Source organism: Cydia splendana, chromosome 19 (genome assembly GCF_910591565.1).
Source record: "Cydia splendana chromosome 19, ilCydSple1.2, whole genome shotgun sequence".
NCBI lineage: Eukaryota > Metazoa > Arthropoda > Insecta > Lepidoptera > Tortricidae > Cydia > Cydia splendana.
This window is the reverse complement of record NC_085978.1, coordinates 10349840-10369778: the sequence shown is the minus strand read 5'-3', so window position 1 is coordinate 10369778 and position 19939 is coordinate 10349840. Positions and strand designations below refer to the sequence as shown.

Below are 19939 nucleotides of genomic sequence, written 5' to 3'. Positions count from 1 at the left end.
CATCAATAATTCAGTAATTCAGGTATTATTTAAAGCAAAGGTAGTAATAGTTTAAGTGTGTACTTATAAACTCATTTTAACTGAAAACCTTATGCCTAAAATAGCTTTTGAAAGTATCTTAAACACTATTAGGTACGCTCCTATTTTCTCTGAACGAAGTAATTTAAGTAATATATTCTTAATCGGATAACTTACCTACCCGTCTAAATCTTATCCCATTTTTCATTTCGTGAATTCAGTCCATCTGATCAAGAATGTCGGTCGGGGAATCACCTCGATTGCCAATGCACCTACCTATATATATATAAATGTATAGAGCAAGTTCAACCATACACCAAGTTTCTATAGTCCCCGCCAGTCCACCACGCTGCTAGCTCAAATTGTGAGTACAGTTGGCCAAATTCTTTAGTCCCAAGTTATCAAGATATTGGACAAGTGTGTAATACGGATACCTGTGATCAGTTGTTGATTAAAGTGTAGGTTTTTTTTTACTTTTTCACTGGTTGTTAAAGAAGTTGGCAATATTTTGAGGTTGCAGTAATTATGTTGTTTGGCTTTCTTCCTTTTAATACCTTAGTGAATCGATGGATTTAAAAATAAATTTTAGAAAATATAATTGCACTCATTTTTTACGGCAATATGAAAATTTTTATCTCCTAAATTTTAGTTCAAACTATAAAATTTCATGAAAATACGTTGTTTGAAAAAATAACAGTTGCGTTTTATTTAATAAATAAAGAATTTTAGCAACGACCCCTGTGTGATTACATTCTTAGGTTTTTTGTAAAATCATAATGGTAATATATACCTAAGTATATATATATATATATATATATATATATATATATAGGTGCCATTGACGTGTGTGCTCTATTGGAATCGGACAGTCAAAGTATTTAAAATTTGTATTTTATTTCCTGTATATTAATGGAAACAGATAAGTACTTTAGTTTTGAACAGATTGGTTAAGTACTTAACTGAAATTTTGCGATGTAACAGTAGCAACTTTTTTTTAATAAAATGCTTTCCTACATTACTCATTTTTTAATGCTTTAATGAATGACGTTGCAAAGTTGTTAAGTGCCTACCTACTTTAAATTAAAGATTAATAATTATCAGGTACGAGTATTATCTGAAAATACTTAGCATCCGCGTTAGATTGGTAAGTAACTGCAGTAGCTTTAGAAATGCAGATAGAGGCTTCGTGTTAATAATACCCATTATATCAATTAAAATTATACTTTATGTGGAAGTTGATAACAGTGTTTATGATTTCCAACTTTTTCTATTTGCGTATTTTGATCGCACTCGTAAAAACTTATCTCCTCACGAGTACGCGTCCGATAAAACTCGATATCTTTAAAAGATAAAATTATCACACGGAAATTATGTAAACAGTTTCCAGCAATTTTTCAAAGGATTCGCTTGTTTTTTCATCGTTCAATGTATAATTTGGTTGCAGATATGTCAGATGCGTACGACAGTGATTGTGAAGAATCGCATCCTGTGAAAACTGTAAAGAAGTCAAATAGAATGAAAATTTTAATTGCGCTTTTATTGATTGGATTAGTTGGAGTGGCTGTGGCCATTCCAACTGTGATGTTAACTGGTAAGTAGAATTTCGTACATATACCTAGTCAGCAAGCTAGTAAGACCATAGACCGAAAAGATCGAATGAGTTGATGTCAGGAAAAACTTTAATACCTATTGATATTTATTATACCACTATGTCCCCCATTATGGCACCCTTGGGATTATTAGGAACTATAAAAATTATAGAGTTACTGATTCATAATTTAATGTCCATTCAAATAAATATCGATAGAACCTACAAACTAACTACACACACAGTCCTGTTAACTGCAAATAAATACAATAATTGGATTTGTGTTATTAATAAACAGAGATAACAACAACATAAGTAACATTGACGACCGGTCTGGCCTAGTGGGTAGTGACCCTGCCTATGAAACCGATGGTCCCGGGTTCGAATCCTGGTAAGGGCATTTATTTGTATGATGAATTGAGGATACAGATATTTGTTCCTGAGTCATGGTTGTTTTCTATGTATTTAAGTATTTATATATTATATATATCGTTGTCTGAGTACCCACAACACAAGCCTTCTTGAGCTTACCGTGGGGCTTAGTCAATTTGTGTAAAAATGTCCTATAATATTTATTTATTTATAAGTATAAACTTACAATAAAAAATACCTAACCTAAAATTAAAACTATCTACAAAACTAAAACTAATACTTAAAAAAATAAAAATCTATATCTAAAGAGGGCACCTGGGGCATAATGCCGAAATATAATTAGGTACTTATGTACCATCATGTTCCGCGATTGTTGAGCTATTTAGGGTCCTAGCTAAATTGGTTGTTTAATACTTACGCTATGGAATGTCCAATTTAGCTAGAACCCTAAATGGCATAATAATCTCGGAGCGTGACTGTACATAGAAAGTATGAAGCAGCTTGTAGTCGACTCGCGTAGGTAGGTAGGTATACTTACTTCGCATTGCAAAATATACCTAGTTCCTGAATTAGATGGAACCTGGCAATATCTTTATGTAAGCATGCGCTTATAAAAATTAAGCAATTACTTATTGATAAATTATAGGTATTAAGTATTTATCTTATTAAGCGTAATAAATGATAAAAAAGAGAAATATTCAATGTTGGTGCATTTTGAAAAACTATCATTTTGTACATTTACGATTGTCATTTAACTGATACTTGCCTACTTACCAGCATTATTCTTAGGGCAGATACAGACGGACTGCAATTTGTATGGGAACTGCACGCCGACTGCACGCCAACTGCAACGTCAGTGTGCAGTTCCCATACAAGTTGCAGTCGGGTTGCAGTCCGTCTGTACATGCCCTTAGTGATCTGTGAATATTTTAGTTGATTGTTGATAAAATAAGCAGATAGATGTTACCTATAGTCTAGTAGGTAACATGCAAATTTATCATAAAATAAATATAATAAGTTGATATACAAAAATATATTTTAATCAGTACTCGTAATAAGGGTTGATAAAGCACTTAAACCTGTTATTATTCAAAATATTTATTGTGAAAGATATGTATATGTTTTTGCCAATCGTACAATAATAATGTAGGTACAATTAAAAAGTTCACACGCAATGTAGGGATAAAGAAATCCCCTAAATTTCAGATGACTTTAATTATATTAAGTATATAATTAATCGGCTTTACCTGTACGCTTATATAGTCAGCGAAGTTGGAAAGAAACGGATACGTCATGTCTTTTATAAAAAAATATTTGTTTACTCAGTTGATACTCTAATCCCGCAGTGCTCAGACGTGCCACTAGATAAAACATCGATTAAAACTTTATTTGGATACTTGCACTTTCATCGATAAGTAACATGGTTGTAATATCTAAATCAGGTCAGTTATTATTTTGTTTTTTTTTTCAATTTTTTTTTTGTAAAGCAATAAGTATAACGTGAATTCTCGTTTTAGTTGTAAGAATGTAAACAGTGTATCAATGTTGTTAAGTAACTAATTATACACTTTTGCAGTTCTCTGCATATTATAGCCAGCCAATTTGTAAAACCGCTGCCTTTGTTGTAGACTCCTATATCTAAAATTTATTTCTTTCATTTTGAACAAAATCATTTTATATTTACTTTCTTACAAGAGAGGTGATTCATTAAAGTTATCTTTCTTCACACGGAAATATTAAGTCCTTTCTAACTAAAAACTACTTTCCTTGTATGAATGTGCTTTATAGCTTTACTAGACAACCTACTCTTATCAATTATCATTGGCATTAGGAAATGGTACCTACACTTAATTTGAAACATTGAGTAAATTTACTAATAGTTTCAAAGAGAAATAAAGGGCTAAATAGCTTTTTAATTTATTACAGGAAAGTCGTCTAGTTCCGATCCAGCAGAAAACGAGGTAGCCACTTACGACTTCCCCTATGTGAGTCGATCAGAATGGGGGGCAAGGCCGCCGGTACAAACGCTGGAACTACCCACGCCGGTGCCCTACGTGGTGATCCACCACTCATATACCCCGGAAGCTTGCTACAATAGAGACGATTGTATAAAGGCTATGAAGAGCATGCAGAATTTTCATATCGATGATCGACATTGGTGGGATATTGGATATCAGTAAGTAAATTATAATTGCCTTGAGAAAAAATGGTATGGTGACAGTGGCAGTTTTGGCCACTACATAGTAATTGGCCTTTCCTAACAAATCAGAAAGAAACAAGCCAAAATAAGTCTTATTGTTAAGTGGCCAATTACAATGTAGTGGCCAATAACTATAGCAGTCACCCTATTAGATATTCCGATTCCGATATCGATTAAAAATTATTGGTGCTTATACATATTTGTACCTAAAATAACATCTAGGTATGCGCACGTGTGCAATGCATGTGTTTTGGAAATATGCATTTTATGAGTATTTATTTACTGTTTGTTATGCATCACATAGCCGATGACTGATATGAGCACATTGCTGCCGTGTAACGGTAAAATGTTAATTTACATAGTTTATACCTATTTGTAACTATTCGCGTACAAGTAGCGTAAGTAACATAGTATCATATACGAGGTGTTTAAAAATAGCGCAATTTTTAGTTACAGAGAGTTTTTGTTTCAACTTTGTCTAGCCAAGGACTTTGTATTAAAGGTATTTTATGCTTCTTTTAGTTTTGGAGTGGGCAGCGATGGAGTGGCGTATGAAGGCAGAGGATGGACCATTCTTGGAGCGCATGCACTGCATTTCAACAATGTGAGCATTGGTATCTGCGTCATCGGCGATTGGACAAGTAAGCAAATTACAAATCAAGTATCTTGAATCAGCACGACATAAGGTCATGCCACCCCCTCCCAATCCATCGATATCCCCCCATTTAGGTCCCTTCTTAAACCTACCCTCCATAGGTTCAAGAGCTCCCAAACAAATATTCTGATACTACTGACATTATTTTGGTTGTAATTAAGTAGACCCATTATCAAAGAAGCATCTTAAGTAGTACCGTCTAAGCATGGTCTAGGCTAACTCTTCGCCGATTTAGTAGCGACAAAGGTTTAGGATAATAATACTATACACGTCATATTTTCATGGCAATTTGACGTTTATGGTGATATACACACTAGCATAAGCGTTTTATTTGATAAAAAAAAAAGTAAGTAAGGGTAAGCCAGTTCATTTTCAGTTAAGATTTAAAGACGTTTCTGAAATTATGCCCCTTAGTACGGTGTCGACAGGTACGGTAATCATGTTGTTCTCTACCCTTTTTTAGGGTTCCGTACCCAAAGGGTAAAACGGGACCCTATTACTAAGACTCCGCTGTCCGTCCGTCCGTCCGTCCGTCCGCCCCTCTGTCACCAGGTTGTATCTCGTGATCTGTGATAGCTAGACAGCTGAAATTTTCACAGATGATGTATTTCTGTTGCCGCTATAACAACAAATACTAAAAACAGAATAAAATAAAGATTTAAGTGGGGCTCCCATACAACAAACGTGATTTTTAACCGAAATTAAGCAACGTCGGGCGGGGTCAGTACTTGGATGGGTGACCGTTTTTATAGATAATGGTACGGAACCCTTCGTGTGCGAGTCCGACTCGCACTTGCCCGGTTTTTTCGATTATGACATTACCTTTTTTATTTACTTTCAGAGTCCACCCCGCCAGCAGAGCAGGTAAAAACCGTGAAATCATTAATAGCAGCGGGCGTTGATCTCGGCTACATCCAACCTAACTACAAGCTGGTTGGACATCGACAAGTCAGAGATACCGAGTGCCCGGGGCAAACCTTCTTCGAAGCAATCAAGAGCTGGGATCACTGGTCGGCCTTCCCTGCATCGTATGAGGACCTTGCCAGCGTGCCTGAGCTTAGCGAGGATTTTAGAAAGGAATATAATAAAACGCTTAACACAGTTCCAGACAAACTTTAGTAATAAGTGTCCCACCATATACTTATAGGCAGCCGGAAGAGCCATAGAAAAACCAGTTTTAATTTGGAATATACGGTAAATAAAACATCAGGTGACGAGCAAAAGTCACTAATTACTAAAAAAAAAATTTAAAAATCTACCTTCTTTTAGTACTAATATGGTTCACTATGGCTATGAACTTGTGGTGGTACTTAATGACTTTTGCTTGTCACCCGAAATAAGGTAGCATTCTAGTGGGTCAGAATCAAGTCAGAATAGCAAAATAGATTTAAGTAGTTAAATACATATGTAAAGACTGGCACTCTGTTTATTGACGCGTTAAAGTGTCAAGTCACTACAGTCACTGAAAAACGTGTTTTTGCCATTCATTAATATGGTACTGCAATATAATGGCAATATATTTTTATTTATTGATATTTAGAGCGGTTTCGCACTACGTCCGATCCGAATCCGATCCGAACCCGTGAAAATATGGTCCGTAGTAGCCGTAGAACTATTCTATGGTAAGTTACGCACCGCACACGTTGAATGACGGAAAGAAATCGGATGATCTAGTGCGTAACTTACCATAGAAATAGTTCTACGGCTACTACAGACCATATTTTCACGGGTTCGGATCGGACTCGGATCGGACGTAGTGCGAAACCGCTCTTAATGTAGGTGACTATAATGTCATCTGTTTTGATCTGAAATCGTAAGTCCGATAAGTTAATCATAATAATTATACTGTATATAGAAGTAAGTATTCAATGAGTCATAATGTAATGGGTATATCCATGACAGAGAGTAAAAAACTTCGTGTTTTTTTTGTGGGTAAATCAATACTTTTTACTGACAAATTGTGTCTTGACATTATAAAGTAATGTATAAAAAACGCCTGTCACATATGTGTCACTGTGTTCTTTGAATATAACGCATTAAACATTATCATTCGATTTTGTAACAAAACTGGGTGAAAAACGGACTAAAAGATTACAAATTACCTAAAGTATTAATAAAGGATTCGGTAAGTACTTCAATGTTACTTCTAATACTGTTATTGCTGTATGTAAAACCATAAACGGATTATTTTTTTTGAAACTGAGCATAAGGCTATAGCAGCTGGAAAGTCTATAGTCGTTATTTGAAACGAAAGTTACCATTATGCATTGTTTTTCAATTATATTAAGTTATATTAAACTGACCTTAATAACTCTCACGCAACTCTTTCATATCGTTAAGGCGAATGATATTGCGTTATTAATTTGCTACTTATAACAAAAGTATATTTTAAATTCACTTTTAAAGTTTGTAACCCAAGTTACCGGTAACTTGTGTTACCTCAATGTAACAACAGTTACCTTAATAATATGATATTTTTAGCAGTTAAAATGCCACTCAGTGCTGCTGAAAAGATGAAGAGAAGAAGGGAGAAGTTAAAGGAAAACGGTCAATATGAAGAATATAAAAAAAAAGTAAACGAGGCTGGGCGTAAAACAAGACAAAAGAAGAAGGAGAAATTCGAACGTTTACCGCCATCAAAAAAAGCAAAAGTAATTAAAGAAAATCGAAAGAAAATCAAAGAAAGGGTGGCAAAACATCGACTTTTAAAAAAACAGATTAATCAGCAGACTCTGAATGACACTTCTATCCGTTTTACCCCACAATCGCTTGGAAAAGCCGTAGCTCGTGCCCGTAAGGTATTACCTACTTGTCCCATGAAAAAACGATTGGTGCTTGAAAAACTTTTGGCTGAGTGCCCAAAGGAAAACGCCGAACTTTCACGTGGTGCATATGGACTGGACGGAAAAATAATAAATGATATACATACATTTTACCAACGCGAGGACATAAGCCGCCAAGCTCCTGGGTTAAAAGACTATATCACAGTTGGAAATGAAAGAGGAGAAAAAGAAAAAATACAGATCCGTCATTTGTATTCCTCAGTGAGTGAAACCTATGGTCTATTTGTGGAAGAGTTTGGCAACATTGTAGGACGTAGCAAGTTTGCTGAGCTTCGACCAAAACATGTTTACCTGTCTAATAAATTGCCACATAATGTTTGTCTATGCAAATACCATGAAAATTTCTCTCTGGCAGTTAATTCATTGCATCACGTGATAGGAAGTCCATACTACGATCATAATTTTTTAAATGGCTTCATTTGCACAGTTCCAACAAGAGCATGCTGGTTGAAAGACTGTAACAATTGCAAGGAAATGCTTAAAATTAAACTTAACGAGTATTTGGAATGTTGCGAAAACGTGGGTCCTGAGGTCGAAACTAGCTGGTTTGTATGGGCAAACCACAACGGCAAACTTAGTAAAATTCAGGTAATGGGCACAGTAAATGAATTGATCCAGCACATAGTCGAAATGGGTCCTAAGTTTTTTGAACATGCTTACATCAAACGGAATCAGGCGTCCTCCTACCATAATCACAAAACTGCAATTTCTAACACAACTGATTTTGAGAAAGTGCTGATTCAGGTGGACTATTCTGAAAATTACACGTGCGTAGCTCAGGATGAAGTGCAGAGTTTTCACTGGGTGCAGCCTCAAGTTACTTTGTTTACAGTATCTTTATGGATGACAGGTAAACAACATCCAATTGTTCTTGTGTCTGATGATCGTCATCATAATAAAAAGACAGCAATGGTTTACATCGACCGAATACTAGACGATTTACCAACAGACGTCAAGGAAGTGCAGTTGTGGTCGGACGGCCCAGCTTCCCAGTTTAAAAACAAATTTGTTATCGAATGTATTCAACAGCTGGAAAAAAAGCACAACCTTCACCTGATTTGGAACTACTTTGCCACCTCGCATGGTAAAGGCCCGGTTGATGGAATCGGAGGAGCATTAAAAAGGCTTGTACGTGGAAAGGTCTTGAAAAGGAAAGCAAATGTATTAAATGCTGAGCAGTTTGCTTCAGCTGCTAAAGACTCGGCGGTAAAAGTGGCAGTAGTTCCAACGGAGGAAATTGAAGCAAGAGCAGAACTTCTGAAACTAGAAGAATGCTTTTCAAAGGCTCCAGCTATTCCAGGAGTGTCGAAGTGTCACAAAGTGTTCTGGAAGGATAATAAACTCCAAAAGAGTCTTATAACCAATAATATCGAAGAATAAAACGATAAAAATATTACGGAGGAGAAGTACGAGAACAATCGTCTATTTTTTTTTAATTTTCATTATGTTTAAGTTAGTACCTATGCGTACTTAAATAGTATAATTAGAAGTAACAAAAGTTACTATTTCTAGGTAACGCAAGTTACCATACTAAAATATTTTTAAAATTTTTGCTTGTAATGTTTATTATTATTTCTTACCACATTAAAATACTTTGATTACTGACTTAACAGTTTTCATTGAAACAAAACCTAATTGATCGTAAATATCAGAGAAATATTCAATTACAGTAAGGTCTCAAAACGATGTGTCCATTTCGTGTAACACGAGTTACCACTACATTTTAGTGTGAACTTATGTGAGACTATTGTTTGGTTTTTGCTGATGTTAAATTAAACAAAAAGGGCGGTCCGATGTTGTATTTAAACGTACAAAAAAGAATTCGGATTGTTTATTAATGTACTCAAAAAATACATTTGTTTTGCAATGAAAAGTTCTAATTGTAACGTAAGTTATCATGGAATTACCCTATTTTTGATAAGGTCTTATAGCTCGTAATAAATTAAATTAATTGTACACGTTTGCTTTTTGTTTTAACTCACCCAAAATTATCACTAAGAACTTATTAATTAGGAACGCACATTATGCAATCAAAAGCTTGAACATAGAATTTAATATCCGTACCTTTTCATACATTGTCACAGTGACAAGGTACGAATGATACTGAAATTAAATGCCTTGACCACACTTGCAGACCACGGGCGCAATGTCGATAACAAAATATCGGACGTAATTTTTTTTTTCAATTCATTTCCGCTACGGAAAAGGACAAAACATTAAACAATAATTAGCGTCCCATTGGCACAATTGCTAAATATCGCAACTGAAATGTCTGTCTTAGGACAAATATCTGTTAAAAAAATATTTGCTATCGTAGCTAAATATATCGTAGAACTAAATATTTGCACATGAACTGTGTTAGCTTATTGGCAAATAGGCGTTCAAGTGTTAGGTAATCGTTAGACTGGCTTAAATTTATTCATAATTTTCCCTTTAAATTAGGTGCATGTAAACAATGAGTCAGACTAGAAACACGCGAATACGATTTCATTAAAACATCGTGGTAGAATGATCGGTTGTGACGTCATATATTACGATGAAGCTACTACGGATGCTGCGGGGCATCACCGTACTACCTGTCTTTCACCGAGGTCAATACTTTAGAGGTAATTGACACTCTGGGCTATTTTATACTTGTTATGCAAATTACTCTTGGACATTGACGTATTATATCGAAGGACTGGCCTTACGGTCACTAAAAGTGGTACTAGTTTAGCGGTGTCACTCATGAATTCGAGCCAATTGAGCAGTCTGACGCAACTAGTTGCGACCAATCGCGCGCGTGATGCGAACTCATCAACCAATCGCGTGCGTGATGCGAACTCATCAACCAATCGCGTTGTAGCGATATCACACTGCTGTACTGGCCCCATTCATGCCCCATACTTATTGCCTGTAAGGCCAGTCCTGAGATATATACCTACGTCAATGCTCTTGGAGTTTTTTTTACTTCAGCGAATTAATCATTATGATTCTTAATTGTGTAATTAAAGCAAATGTTAATCGTAACCACCTAGGCTTAGGCCTAGGTATGCACCCAAGCTATGCACGTTTTTTATAATATAAACTGAAGTGGACTGAGTAGCCACGTCATGAGTCAAATAGGCCCGGCTACAGAAGACTACTGTATTCCGTGTAATTTTTTTAATAAGACTAGGCTGAAATGGTGATTTGGTTCAACTGTTTTTGACCGTCGATAGGAAGAGATAATAATAATAGTCTGTACAAGCTAACTTTGAACCGACTTTAACAGAACCAAGTGAGGGAATGTCATTCTAAACGTCATATTTTCATATAATTTGACATTACGGATGACATTGCCACTCTTTGTCACTGCAAATGCCTTGCAGAATTGGCTTGGTCCGACTCTATACATCATACATACAGCGGTTTATGTCAGTATTTAGAGTAAATATCGATGCGAGGTTACGTTCTGAGGGCCTACCGCGAACCACGGTTGACATGTTGCCTCTCTGATGCACTTGTAATATCGTACGTAAGTGTGACAGGGAGGCAACACGTCGAACGTGGTAGACCCTCTGTTCTGATTGGTGCCTGTGCGTACTCCTTACTATTGGTACATTTATTCCGCATATACCGGATCGCTGCCTCGCACAGTTCTATAGTTAATTGAAAAACACATTTTAAAAATAAGTTATGGCAAATATGTAACAATTATGAATCTAATACGATCATTTATATTCTTCTGCTTTCATAAGTAATAGTTACTGATTTTTAAAAAGCGTTTTTCAATTAAAAAACGTCAAGATCGCTTACCTTCTTTCAAGTTCTTTCTAAAGCCCCCCATTCACACTCCTACCTTGTAGTCCGCCTCGTAGTCCGCCTCATTGGGTAGGATTGTGTATGGGGGTCGCATACTATACGTGCCGTCCTACAACACCCAAGTAAGATGCCTCTTGGGTCCTACAAATCCTGCAAGCCCCGCCCACTGCTGTAGTCCGCCGCGTAGGATTGTGTGTGGGTTGTCGTCCTACGTTGCGGACTACCGTGTTTGACGTATGACAACAGTGCGCGCCATTTTTTTGAAATTTATAAAGAAAATCGCTGTTTGTGGGACCACATAATCACTCCAACAAACAATGGAGGAATAGGCATTGCAACAATTATTACCAATACTTAACAAATATGACGCTCTCTGACGAATTTTTAGCAGTTTCTTTTCCCACACTCTTTTTTATTTTTATCCAATAACAAGAAAATACATAGCAGAAGAGCTATTTTCTTTTTTTTTTTAATTGCACGTAACATTTTCAAGAGTAAGTAGACCGACACTTGTGAGAAACGAAGCAGTACTGATGATGGACGGCAAAACAGTACCGTGTGTGAACTATTTCTTGCTCCGTAGTCCTGCAAGGCGAACTACAACGTAGGAGGGTGTGTGAGCTATATCCTACGCCGTAGTCCTGCGAGGCAGACTACAAGGTAGGAGTGTGAATGGGGGGCTTAATGCTAAAAAAACGAACCATAGGGTGTACACTAAAAATAAAATTACGATACAAGTGTAAACATATTTTAATGACAAGATGACTTTCACAAAAATAGTTTCATTACGAATCTATAAACAATGACAGTTAGAATGTCATTTATTAACATCGTTAAATATCTATTTAATCTACTTAATAATTGTTTAGGATATCTATAGATACGTACTACATGAGATAACTAAAATTCATGGCAGTACAGGTATTTAACTGATTATTTTCTAAAACATTTTTTGACTGTTGTGAATTTGCCTGAAAATATAAAATAATGAGAGTGATTTGTTTCCAAGCGATTAACGTAAAAATATTGATAAATGTGTACTACATACTGCTACAAAAGATTCATCTACCTTTTAGCATTTTGCTACCATTTTATTGAAAAGTTTATCGAAGCTAGACAAGTACAAAAAGACATTTAGGACAAATTCGATACAATGTTCCAATAGCTATAGACACTTGTAAACATTCATCTATACAACTGTACACTAAACGGAATTAAATAATTTCCTCTCCTTAATTTAACGAGTGCGATAAAATGACCATAACATTGATTCGTACAAACATTTATCTAATTATATAAAACATCCTTTATAATTTCTAATTTATTATCCGCAATGCGAACAAAACGTTTAGAAATATACTTAAAACCATTTTTTATAGAGACATACCAAATTTGCTAATCAGTTTACCACAGAAAATAATTTTAGAGAAAATGTTTCGATTACCTTCCTACTCGTCTTGTTCGCACAGGTATATTTTTATCGTTTCCCTATGTAGGTATTTTAAATATTAAATTTACTAAATTTGACACCAGTTAATGTGTTCTTAACACAATAGCTTAGCTAATATTTTAATGTTTGGACTTAGGCCAATGTTGTATATAAAGTTAATGATAGGGTAAGCGTATTGATCATCACATACATCCGGACAGACTGACACAGAGCGTGTTGCAGAAACACCAAAGAAGCTGTAGTTTTAATGATGAAATCATTTTACCAGTGCCGTGGTGAATAAAACAACCTCAGGTAGATTACTATTTTTGTTGAGGTGTTCTACAATTTTTTTGACCGAAATTTTGTGCTTAATATTGTTGACTGAGTTGTTTGTCACCACATCACTCCTAAAGTTTAAAAATATACATAGAAATTTATATAAAGACAAATCTAAGAATATAGTGGCTACAATTAATACAGTTTTAAACAAATATATATTTTATTATTTATAAATATTTTTCCTTTTCTTATAACCATAAGATAAGTTATTATTATGTGTATGATAAAATATGGCTGTCATAATTTTTATACCTATAAGTTCGTAAAATCGAGGCCTAAACAAACAGCTTTTATTGAAGTAAAATATCCATAAATAAATAAAAACCTTAAACAACAGCATTACTGCTTCGTTGCCTCCGTTGACTAAATAATGTTTGCATATTATGAGTATATGAATAACTATAAATAAAATACCGTATACACCTAACTTATTAATAAATAATTTAAAGGATTATGATATAAGGTACAACTGTACACAAAACAAACTCATTGTGGAAGCACTTATTATGGTAATTTATGCTTGTGACAATTTAGTAATTAGCTTTACTCGTAGTACTTATCTGATTTTGCGTAAGGACCAAGAAGCACATAAAATTTACAACACGTATTTTTTTTGCTATAAACTCATAGCTAAAATTAGTTCATAGCGATATTTGTCATAGATGAACCTGCAGGTAATATAAAAATCCATTATTTTGCTTTCATATCTAAAATATTGACGAGAATCAAAAATATTTAAAAATCAAGAGCTTGTGTAATAATTAACCTGGTTTTAAGATGTTTAGCCTAGATAAATGTAGACATTCGTATACTTATACAAGCAAATTGTGTAACAGTCACACGGTGTTTGAATATGTTAGGTATATTTTTACTGAGGTTTACTCGAGGTAATATTAAAATAGTTTTGAACCAGAATCATACGAATTGAAATATATGAAAACTGTGTAAGGTCAAGGCACGGAGGGAAGTACTTAAGACGATATGCAGAAGTTTGATAGACTTCAAGATAATCATTATGTAAGTACATATAAGTAAAATTTATATTGAATAGTAGGTACTGGCACGATATTATTGAATCATCTTCAATTTGTAGTCGATATGATATGACACACCCGGTTCATTCTTCAGGGAACTACTTAGATCAACACCCAAAATTGTAATAACATTTTATATTAAAAAAAACAGGGTATTTATCGCAACATGAATTAGATCCTAAAGTTATAAATTATGATAAATATATATATTCGTCTCGTTATATCAGCGTCGAGAGTATTAAACAAAAATACGTATAATATTTTATATAGTTTTTTTATAAATCAAGAGGTCCATAAATTTAAAAAACGTTAGGTATTTTTATCACCTAATTTACAAGCGGATTAAACCCTCGCTCACGGTCATACTATCGATCACGTGTCGTTCAACTGATAAAAGTCATAAAAAGTCATCACAGCCTGACGTAATCGTAGTAATTACCTACTAACTATTTAGACGAGTAAGGCAGAACACAAACAACTGGTTAACCTGGGGACCTAGGCAAGGGATAATAGTTTATTGAAACTGCCAATCGAAACGTGAACAATGTATGGCATTCGACGTCATGATACTTTTTTATTTTAGATGGCGTTTCTCTATAAACAAAATTATTAGGTATTTTGACTACGGCATTTGGTCCTGAAATAAATCATCCACACTTCTTGCATTAAGAAAAACGCTAAAAGTCACTAAATACATGAATATATATCGGAAGAATTAGTGACGATCGATAGCGACCGCTTGCGTATTGCCTAATGTAGGCACCGAAGCGTGTTGTAATGTTGTTTTTATTAACAAGACCGGGGAATCCTTTACAACCAGCGGTAATGAGTACACATTACACATTATGTAGTAGGAAAATTCGTGGAACCCCTCTCGTACTCACATGTGTATGTGTATGTTATCAAAACACTTCCTATTAATTCATTTTTCATGAATGAAATAAGTAAGTTCCCGCTTGTTTTCCTCATTCATATTTATTAATTTATTATAATTTAGTTTAAGTATTAAAAGTAACCTAAGTAATAGTTCGAAACGACGAACTTAATGTATTTTAGAATTTTGAACTTAAATTGGTAGGTAATAATATATTTATTAACCTATGTCTAATAAGGTTCTGAAATATGAATATACCTACATGTATATTTTCGTAATTACGTTTTATGAGTGATTACTGTCGCTTATAAATGGATTATACAAAAATGAGCATACTTTATTCATCTGACATTAACTCAACTAGATTTAATCTAATAAATACTTTTGCCTACGTTTAATAGACGATTTGACTAACTTAGCATTCTCGTTTACGACGATCGTAAAATGTACCAAAATAATGATCATTTTGTAATTGTTACATCACGATTGTGAGCACTCTGGTTTATATAATTATTTATACAATGTAGGAATTATAACTTTTAGGTACAATCACGCTCTGCGATTGTTACGCCATTTATGGTCCTAGCTAAATTGGTTGAGCCATACTTACGCTATGGAATGCCAATTTAGCTAGAACCCTAAATGGCGTAACATTCCCGTGTGGTGACTGAACATACCTAATTATGATTGCACAACGGTATTAAAGCAGGTAAGTACAAAAAGTAGGTTTAATTTTCGATGATAAGTAAGTATCAATGTGTCCATAATATGGTGAATTTTAATAACTGGAGATTGCCCATTTCTGGTCTTATTTCACCACCAACTTGAGAATTTTATTCTAACCTGACGTTGATAATATTATGTATAATGTATATACATTTTTGCAGTGACAAAAGTAGGTAAATAATCTTGAAATAGAATTGTCAGGGTTAGGTGTTTTTTGACAAGTTGCAAAATAGCATAAGTACCTACTTGTGTTCGTGAAGGTAGGTAAGAAGCTATATAAGTAATGTATCTCTACGTATTCATTTTCAAACCAAACATAGCCCGTTGCGTGCAACACGACCACATTTTCGTATAAATAAAACGAAGCTTTGAGACGTAGCTATATTACAGACATCAGCCGATGTTATCTTAGATTTTTTTAAATAAAACACATTAAATACATCTTTATCCAAATAATCTCCTACTTTCGATGATCCATATACTTACCTACGTAGAGCAGTGATAAGTGAAGTGTTATTGTTACCTATAGTTTATTTGTTTTCTATCAATGTTTGAACTTGCAACACGAGGTCCCTGGCGAGAGACAGCACGGCTGACGCGTCGTGCCGTTCAGCCATTTCTGAAACAAGTTTTTTTTTGTTATAGTTCTTAAATATCTCCCCAACCTACGTATACGTAGGAACTGTGAGATAATGTATTTATTAGTGGATTTAACTTGCAATTATTGATATATCTAATTACTTAGCTTTTATATGGTAAACCATAGACAAAGGAATAAACGGAAATTCATAATAAAAATATATCAAAAATAAAAAGGAATAATTTCTACAATTTCTACAAGTCAATCATACACAGAAACATTTATTTTATTCATAAAGTTTTGTTCACTTTAGCCTTTTTTGCAACTAAATTGTAATTGTTGTAAGTACGCATTACCTACGTGCATTAAATAAAATCTAATCTAAATACCTAATCTAATTTTAATTACTATCGTGCATCATTAATTTGCCATCTTATCAAGCAAAAACTTGCCTACTTAATGTGTTTTTTATTTGTGATTAAAATAATTTTAAGTCGTTATCATTAGAGATCGTACTTTGTCAGTACTGCGTCGGTCCGGTGATTCCCCTGGCTAGACTTATCTCATTAACATGTTGATGTATTGTGCAGATGTATTCAATTACCATGATTAGATAAACTATTATTGTGTCAATTTACTACGGAATAATACATTATTTATTGTATGATCAAAAGGAAACAAAAATATACTTGTTAAGTACACGTGTTAGCTGTTTACTATATATAACTACTTAATGCAAAGTTAGTTGCTCTCGCGTAATAGAGAATAGAAGAAAGTAAAAGAGGAAGTAATCACTTCCCGAGTGTTATCTTCCACTAGATTACAATATTTATAAATAGGGTCATTGCGTCAGATCACCGTCCAGTGCATGTTTCCGTCCACTTGGCGTAGTTGCCACAAAGAATTGTGTATAATTTCAATGACCCTACGCTTTATTCTCGCTAATAGTGCTTGCAGTTGCAGTGCCATATTTTACGCCAGGGGCCCATTTCTCGAACAGTATATTAGTCTAATATTATTAATAGTCTGATGCCATGGCACAGAATAAATAATAGTACTACCGTACAGAAAGGAAGCTTCCTACAAAACCGAAGTTTGACAGCGGTTCATGGTCGAATCGTGCTGCCCCTTTCTAATATATGGCACTATCGCTTACTTAGGGTTGTCAAAATTCAAGCCATTATCTTATCTGTGGTCGTGCACGCACAGGGACGTCAAGTTGTGTCAACCCTAATAATTGCTCGGAGCAATGCTGAGCCGAACGGAGCTGAATTTGCACGGAGGGAGGAGTTTCGCACCCCTGACCATGGTAACCTGTTGACAGTTCGTATAATACCGTTCGAGAAATGGACCCAAGGTGTCTTTGGGGTGGTGACGGTGGCGACACTGGCGACAGACGACGGAACTAGCTTAATAGCACAGATAAATATATCTTATCTAAAGTTGACGTATGATGTTCTAGAGTCTAGAATAGTCTAAATAATCGTTAGGTAAGTCGTTTTTGCTAATAGTACCGTGGTGGTGCTGGTGGGTTATTAAATAATAAAAAGTATAAAGTAACGGAGAGTGGACTATAGTTCGTTTTTTTTAGCATTAGAAAGAACTTGAAAGAAGGTAAGCGATCTTGACATGTCTTTTAATTGAAAAACGCTTTTTAAAAATCAATAACTATTACTTATATGAAAGCAGAAGAATATAAATGATCGTATTAGATTCATAATTCATAATTATTTTTAAAATGTGTTTTTCAATTAAAAGACACATCAAGATTGTTTACCTTATTTCTAATGCTAAAAAAACGAGCTATAAGTAACCTTTGTATGTTTGACTCACCATTGAAAAACTTGATGATATCCGTAAAATCCATGGTGTTAGCCAGGATGACATCTCTGTAGGTCTCAAGTAGGGCTAGTGCTAGGAACAGCACCATGTGCTCTGAGGCCACGTGTCGCGCCGCCCAAATCAGCTCCCATGCAGCAAACACCTGCGTAGATATACATATAGACTAACTTTACGGCAATTCAGTTTATTGTATGACTTATGACTAACTGACTGTGCTCTGTGGTTCGAAAACATTCGAAAAGGATAGGATATTTGAGGATAGGCGTGTAAAGTACGCGAGACACTTAAAGTAGGTGAGTCAGCCCGGGGTATTGCGGTAGGAACCCCGAAAGTAAAGGTGAATTTAGGTCAACCAGTTCCTGTTTATTGGGCATCTTCGTTGGGAGGATTAAGAGGATAATAAATGAATGTCACTTACATCCTGGTATAGCAGTTCACGCTTGAAGTCGAGAAGGAACCAGCGGTAACAGAAGTAGAAGTGTGTGTAGTCGCCGTGAGCGTGCATCAGCTCGTACAGCTCGCAATCCAGGATCTGGATCAGCGACCTGAACAAAAGTCAAATATTAGGCAAAGCTCTGCGTAGGTGGGCACAACTAGCACATACAGTAAACAAACATCAATGACACATCATGCGTCACTACGTCAATCACATATATGGCCTACCGTGAAACACGACAATCGAAAGTTCGGTTTCTGCCTCTCTATCACTCTTGCTTATTCGATCTATAGAGAGGCAGATAACGAAATTTTTTTTTTTGCGTTTCGCGGTAGGCCACTTGTAAACAAACCGCCTTCATGCATCAATGTCATAGTAAAAATTTATCAAAAAACTGTTTAAGGCCTAGTATGTAGGTATAAGTTACTCTATGGTTTACTAAACAAATTAGTGTTGCACTCTGGCGGCAGAACATTGCAGTAATTCTCCCTATTAATAAGGTTTTTTATTGACAAGTGACGACGTTATGTCAAGTAATATCGCAATAGGCATGGAGTGACTGTTAGTTTAGTTAGAAGGCAACTTGCCTACGGAGCAAAGTGCACAAGGATTCCATGGAAGCACAATATAGCAGTAATGTAGGTATATGTTTACATGCTTAGGTAGATATTCTTGCTCGTCCAGTAGGTACCTATATTTATAGCTTAGTTGGACACTATGACCTTGTGTACGGTTGTCTTCTGACACGAGCTTGAATCAAGTATTGAGGTACTTTAACCCTTTAACCGCCACAGTCTGATATATAAGACATTACATATCCAGGTCATTTCGCCACAGTCTGATAAATAAGACAAAGATCTGATTTGGTTTTTACAACACATTTATAACTCCCGTAACTATGCCAACCTTACTCTGCGTGGTACAATTACTGTCGGTGGCGACACAAGCACGCTCGATCAAAAATTGCTGGCGGTTAAAAGGTTAAAGATCAATATTTTTATTTATGCTATCATTAGTATCATTCAATATAAAATTAAAATATCCAAAGATCTCGGCAGCATAGCATGTTGTCAGTGTCAATGATCTCCGGTGATCTCCGGTCACGACGGTCACTCACCACAGACGTGTGGTCGTCGTACCACTAAGAAACTTAAAAACTGAGTCAGACATCACACATCAAAAACTGAGTCACGCTAAGTTTACATGCCAAGTGCTAC

General features: G+C 35.1%; 2 protein-coding genes across 6 annotated transcripts in view; one reads left to right on the top strand and one right to left on the bottom strand.

The window, feature by feature from the left end:
- The first annotated feature begins 307 nt into the window (after positions 1–307).
- LOC134799783 (peptidoglycan-recognition protein LB-like) lies at positions 308–5992 on the top strand. Of its 4 annotated transcripts, none has more exons than XM_063772192.1 (5): positions 308–382; positions 1463–1609; positions 3905–4154; positions 4701–4819; positions 5675–5991. In XM_063772192.1, the coding sequence occupies exons 2-5, from the start codon at positions 1465–1467 to the stop codon at positions 5950–5952; spliced, it is 792 nt and encodes a 263-aa protein (XP_063628262.1). In that variant the 5' UTR covers positions 308–382; positions 1463–1464; the 3' UTR covers positions 5953–5991. The 4 variants fall into 4 exon arrangements, with proteins under 4 accessions (XP_063628262.1, XP_063628263.1, XP_063628261.1 ...); XM_063772193.1 differs by having other exon boundaries at positions 364–476; XM_063772191.1 differs by lacking the exon at positions 308–382 and having other exon boundaries at positions 1409–1609; positions 5675–5992.
- A 9864-nt stretch (positions 5993–15856) lies between these two features.
- LOC134800164 (small G protein signaling modulator 2-like) overlaps positions 15857–19939 on the bottom strand; it is a 135690-nt gene continuing 131607 nt past the window's right edge. For both annotated transcript variants that reach the window (XM_063772639.1, XM_063772640.1), the window contains 3 exons: positions 18705–18831; positions 18278–18428; positions 15857–16483 (listed from right to left, as the gene is read on the bottom strand). In XM_063772639.1, coding sequence (XP_063628709.1) covers positions 16395–16483; positions 18278–18428; positions 18705–18831 — 367 coding nt within the window. In that variant the 3' untranslated portion in view covers positions 15857–16394. The remainder of the gene's footprint in view (positions 16484–18277; positions 18429–18704; positions 18832–19939) is intronic.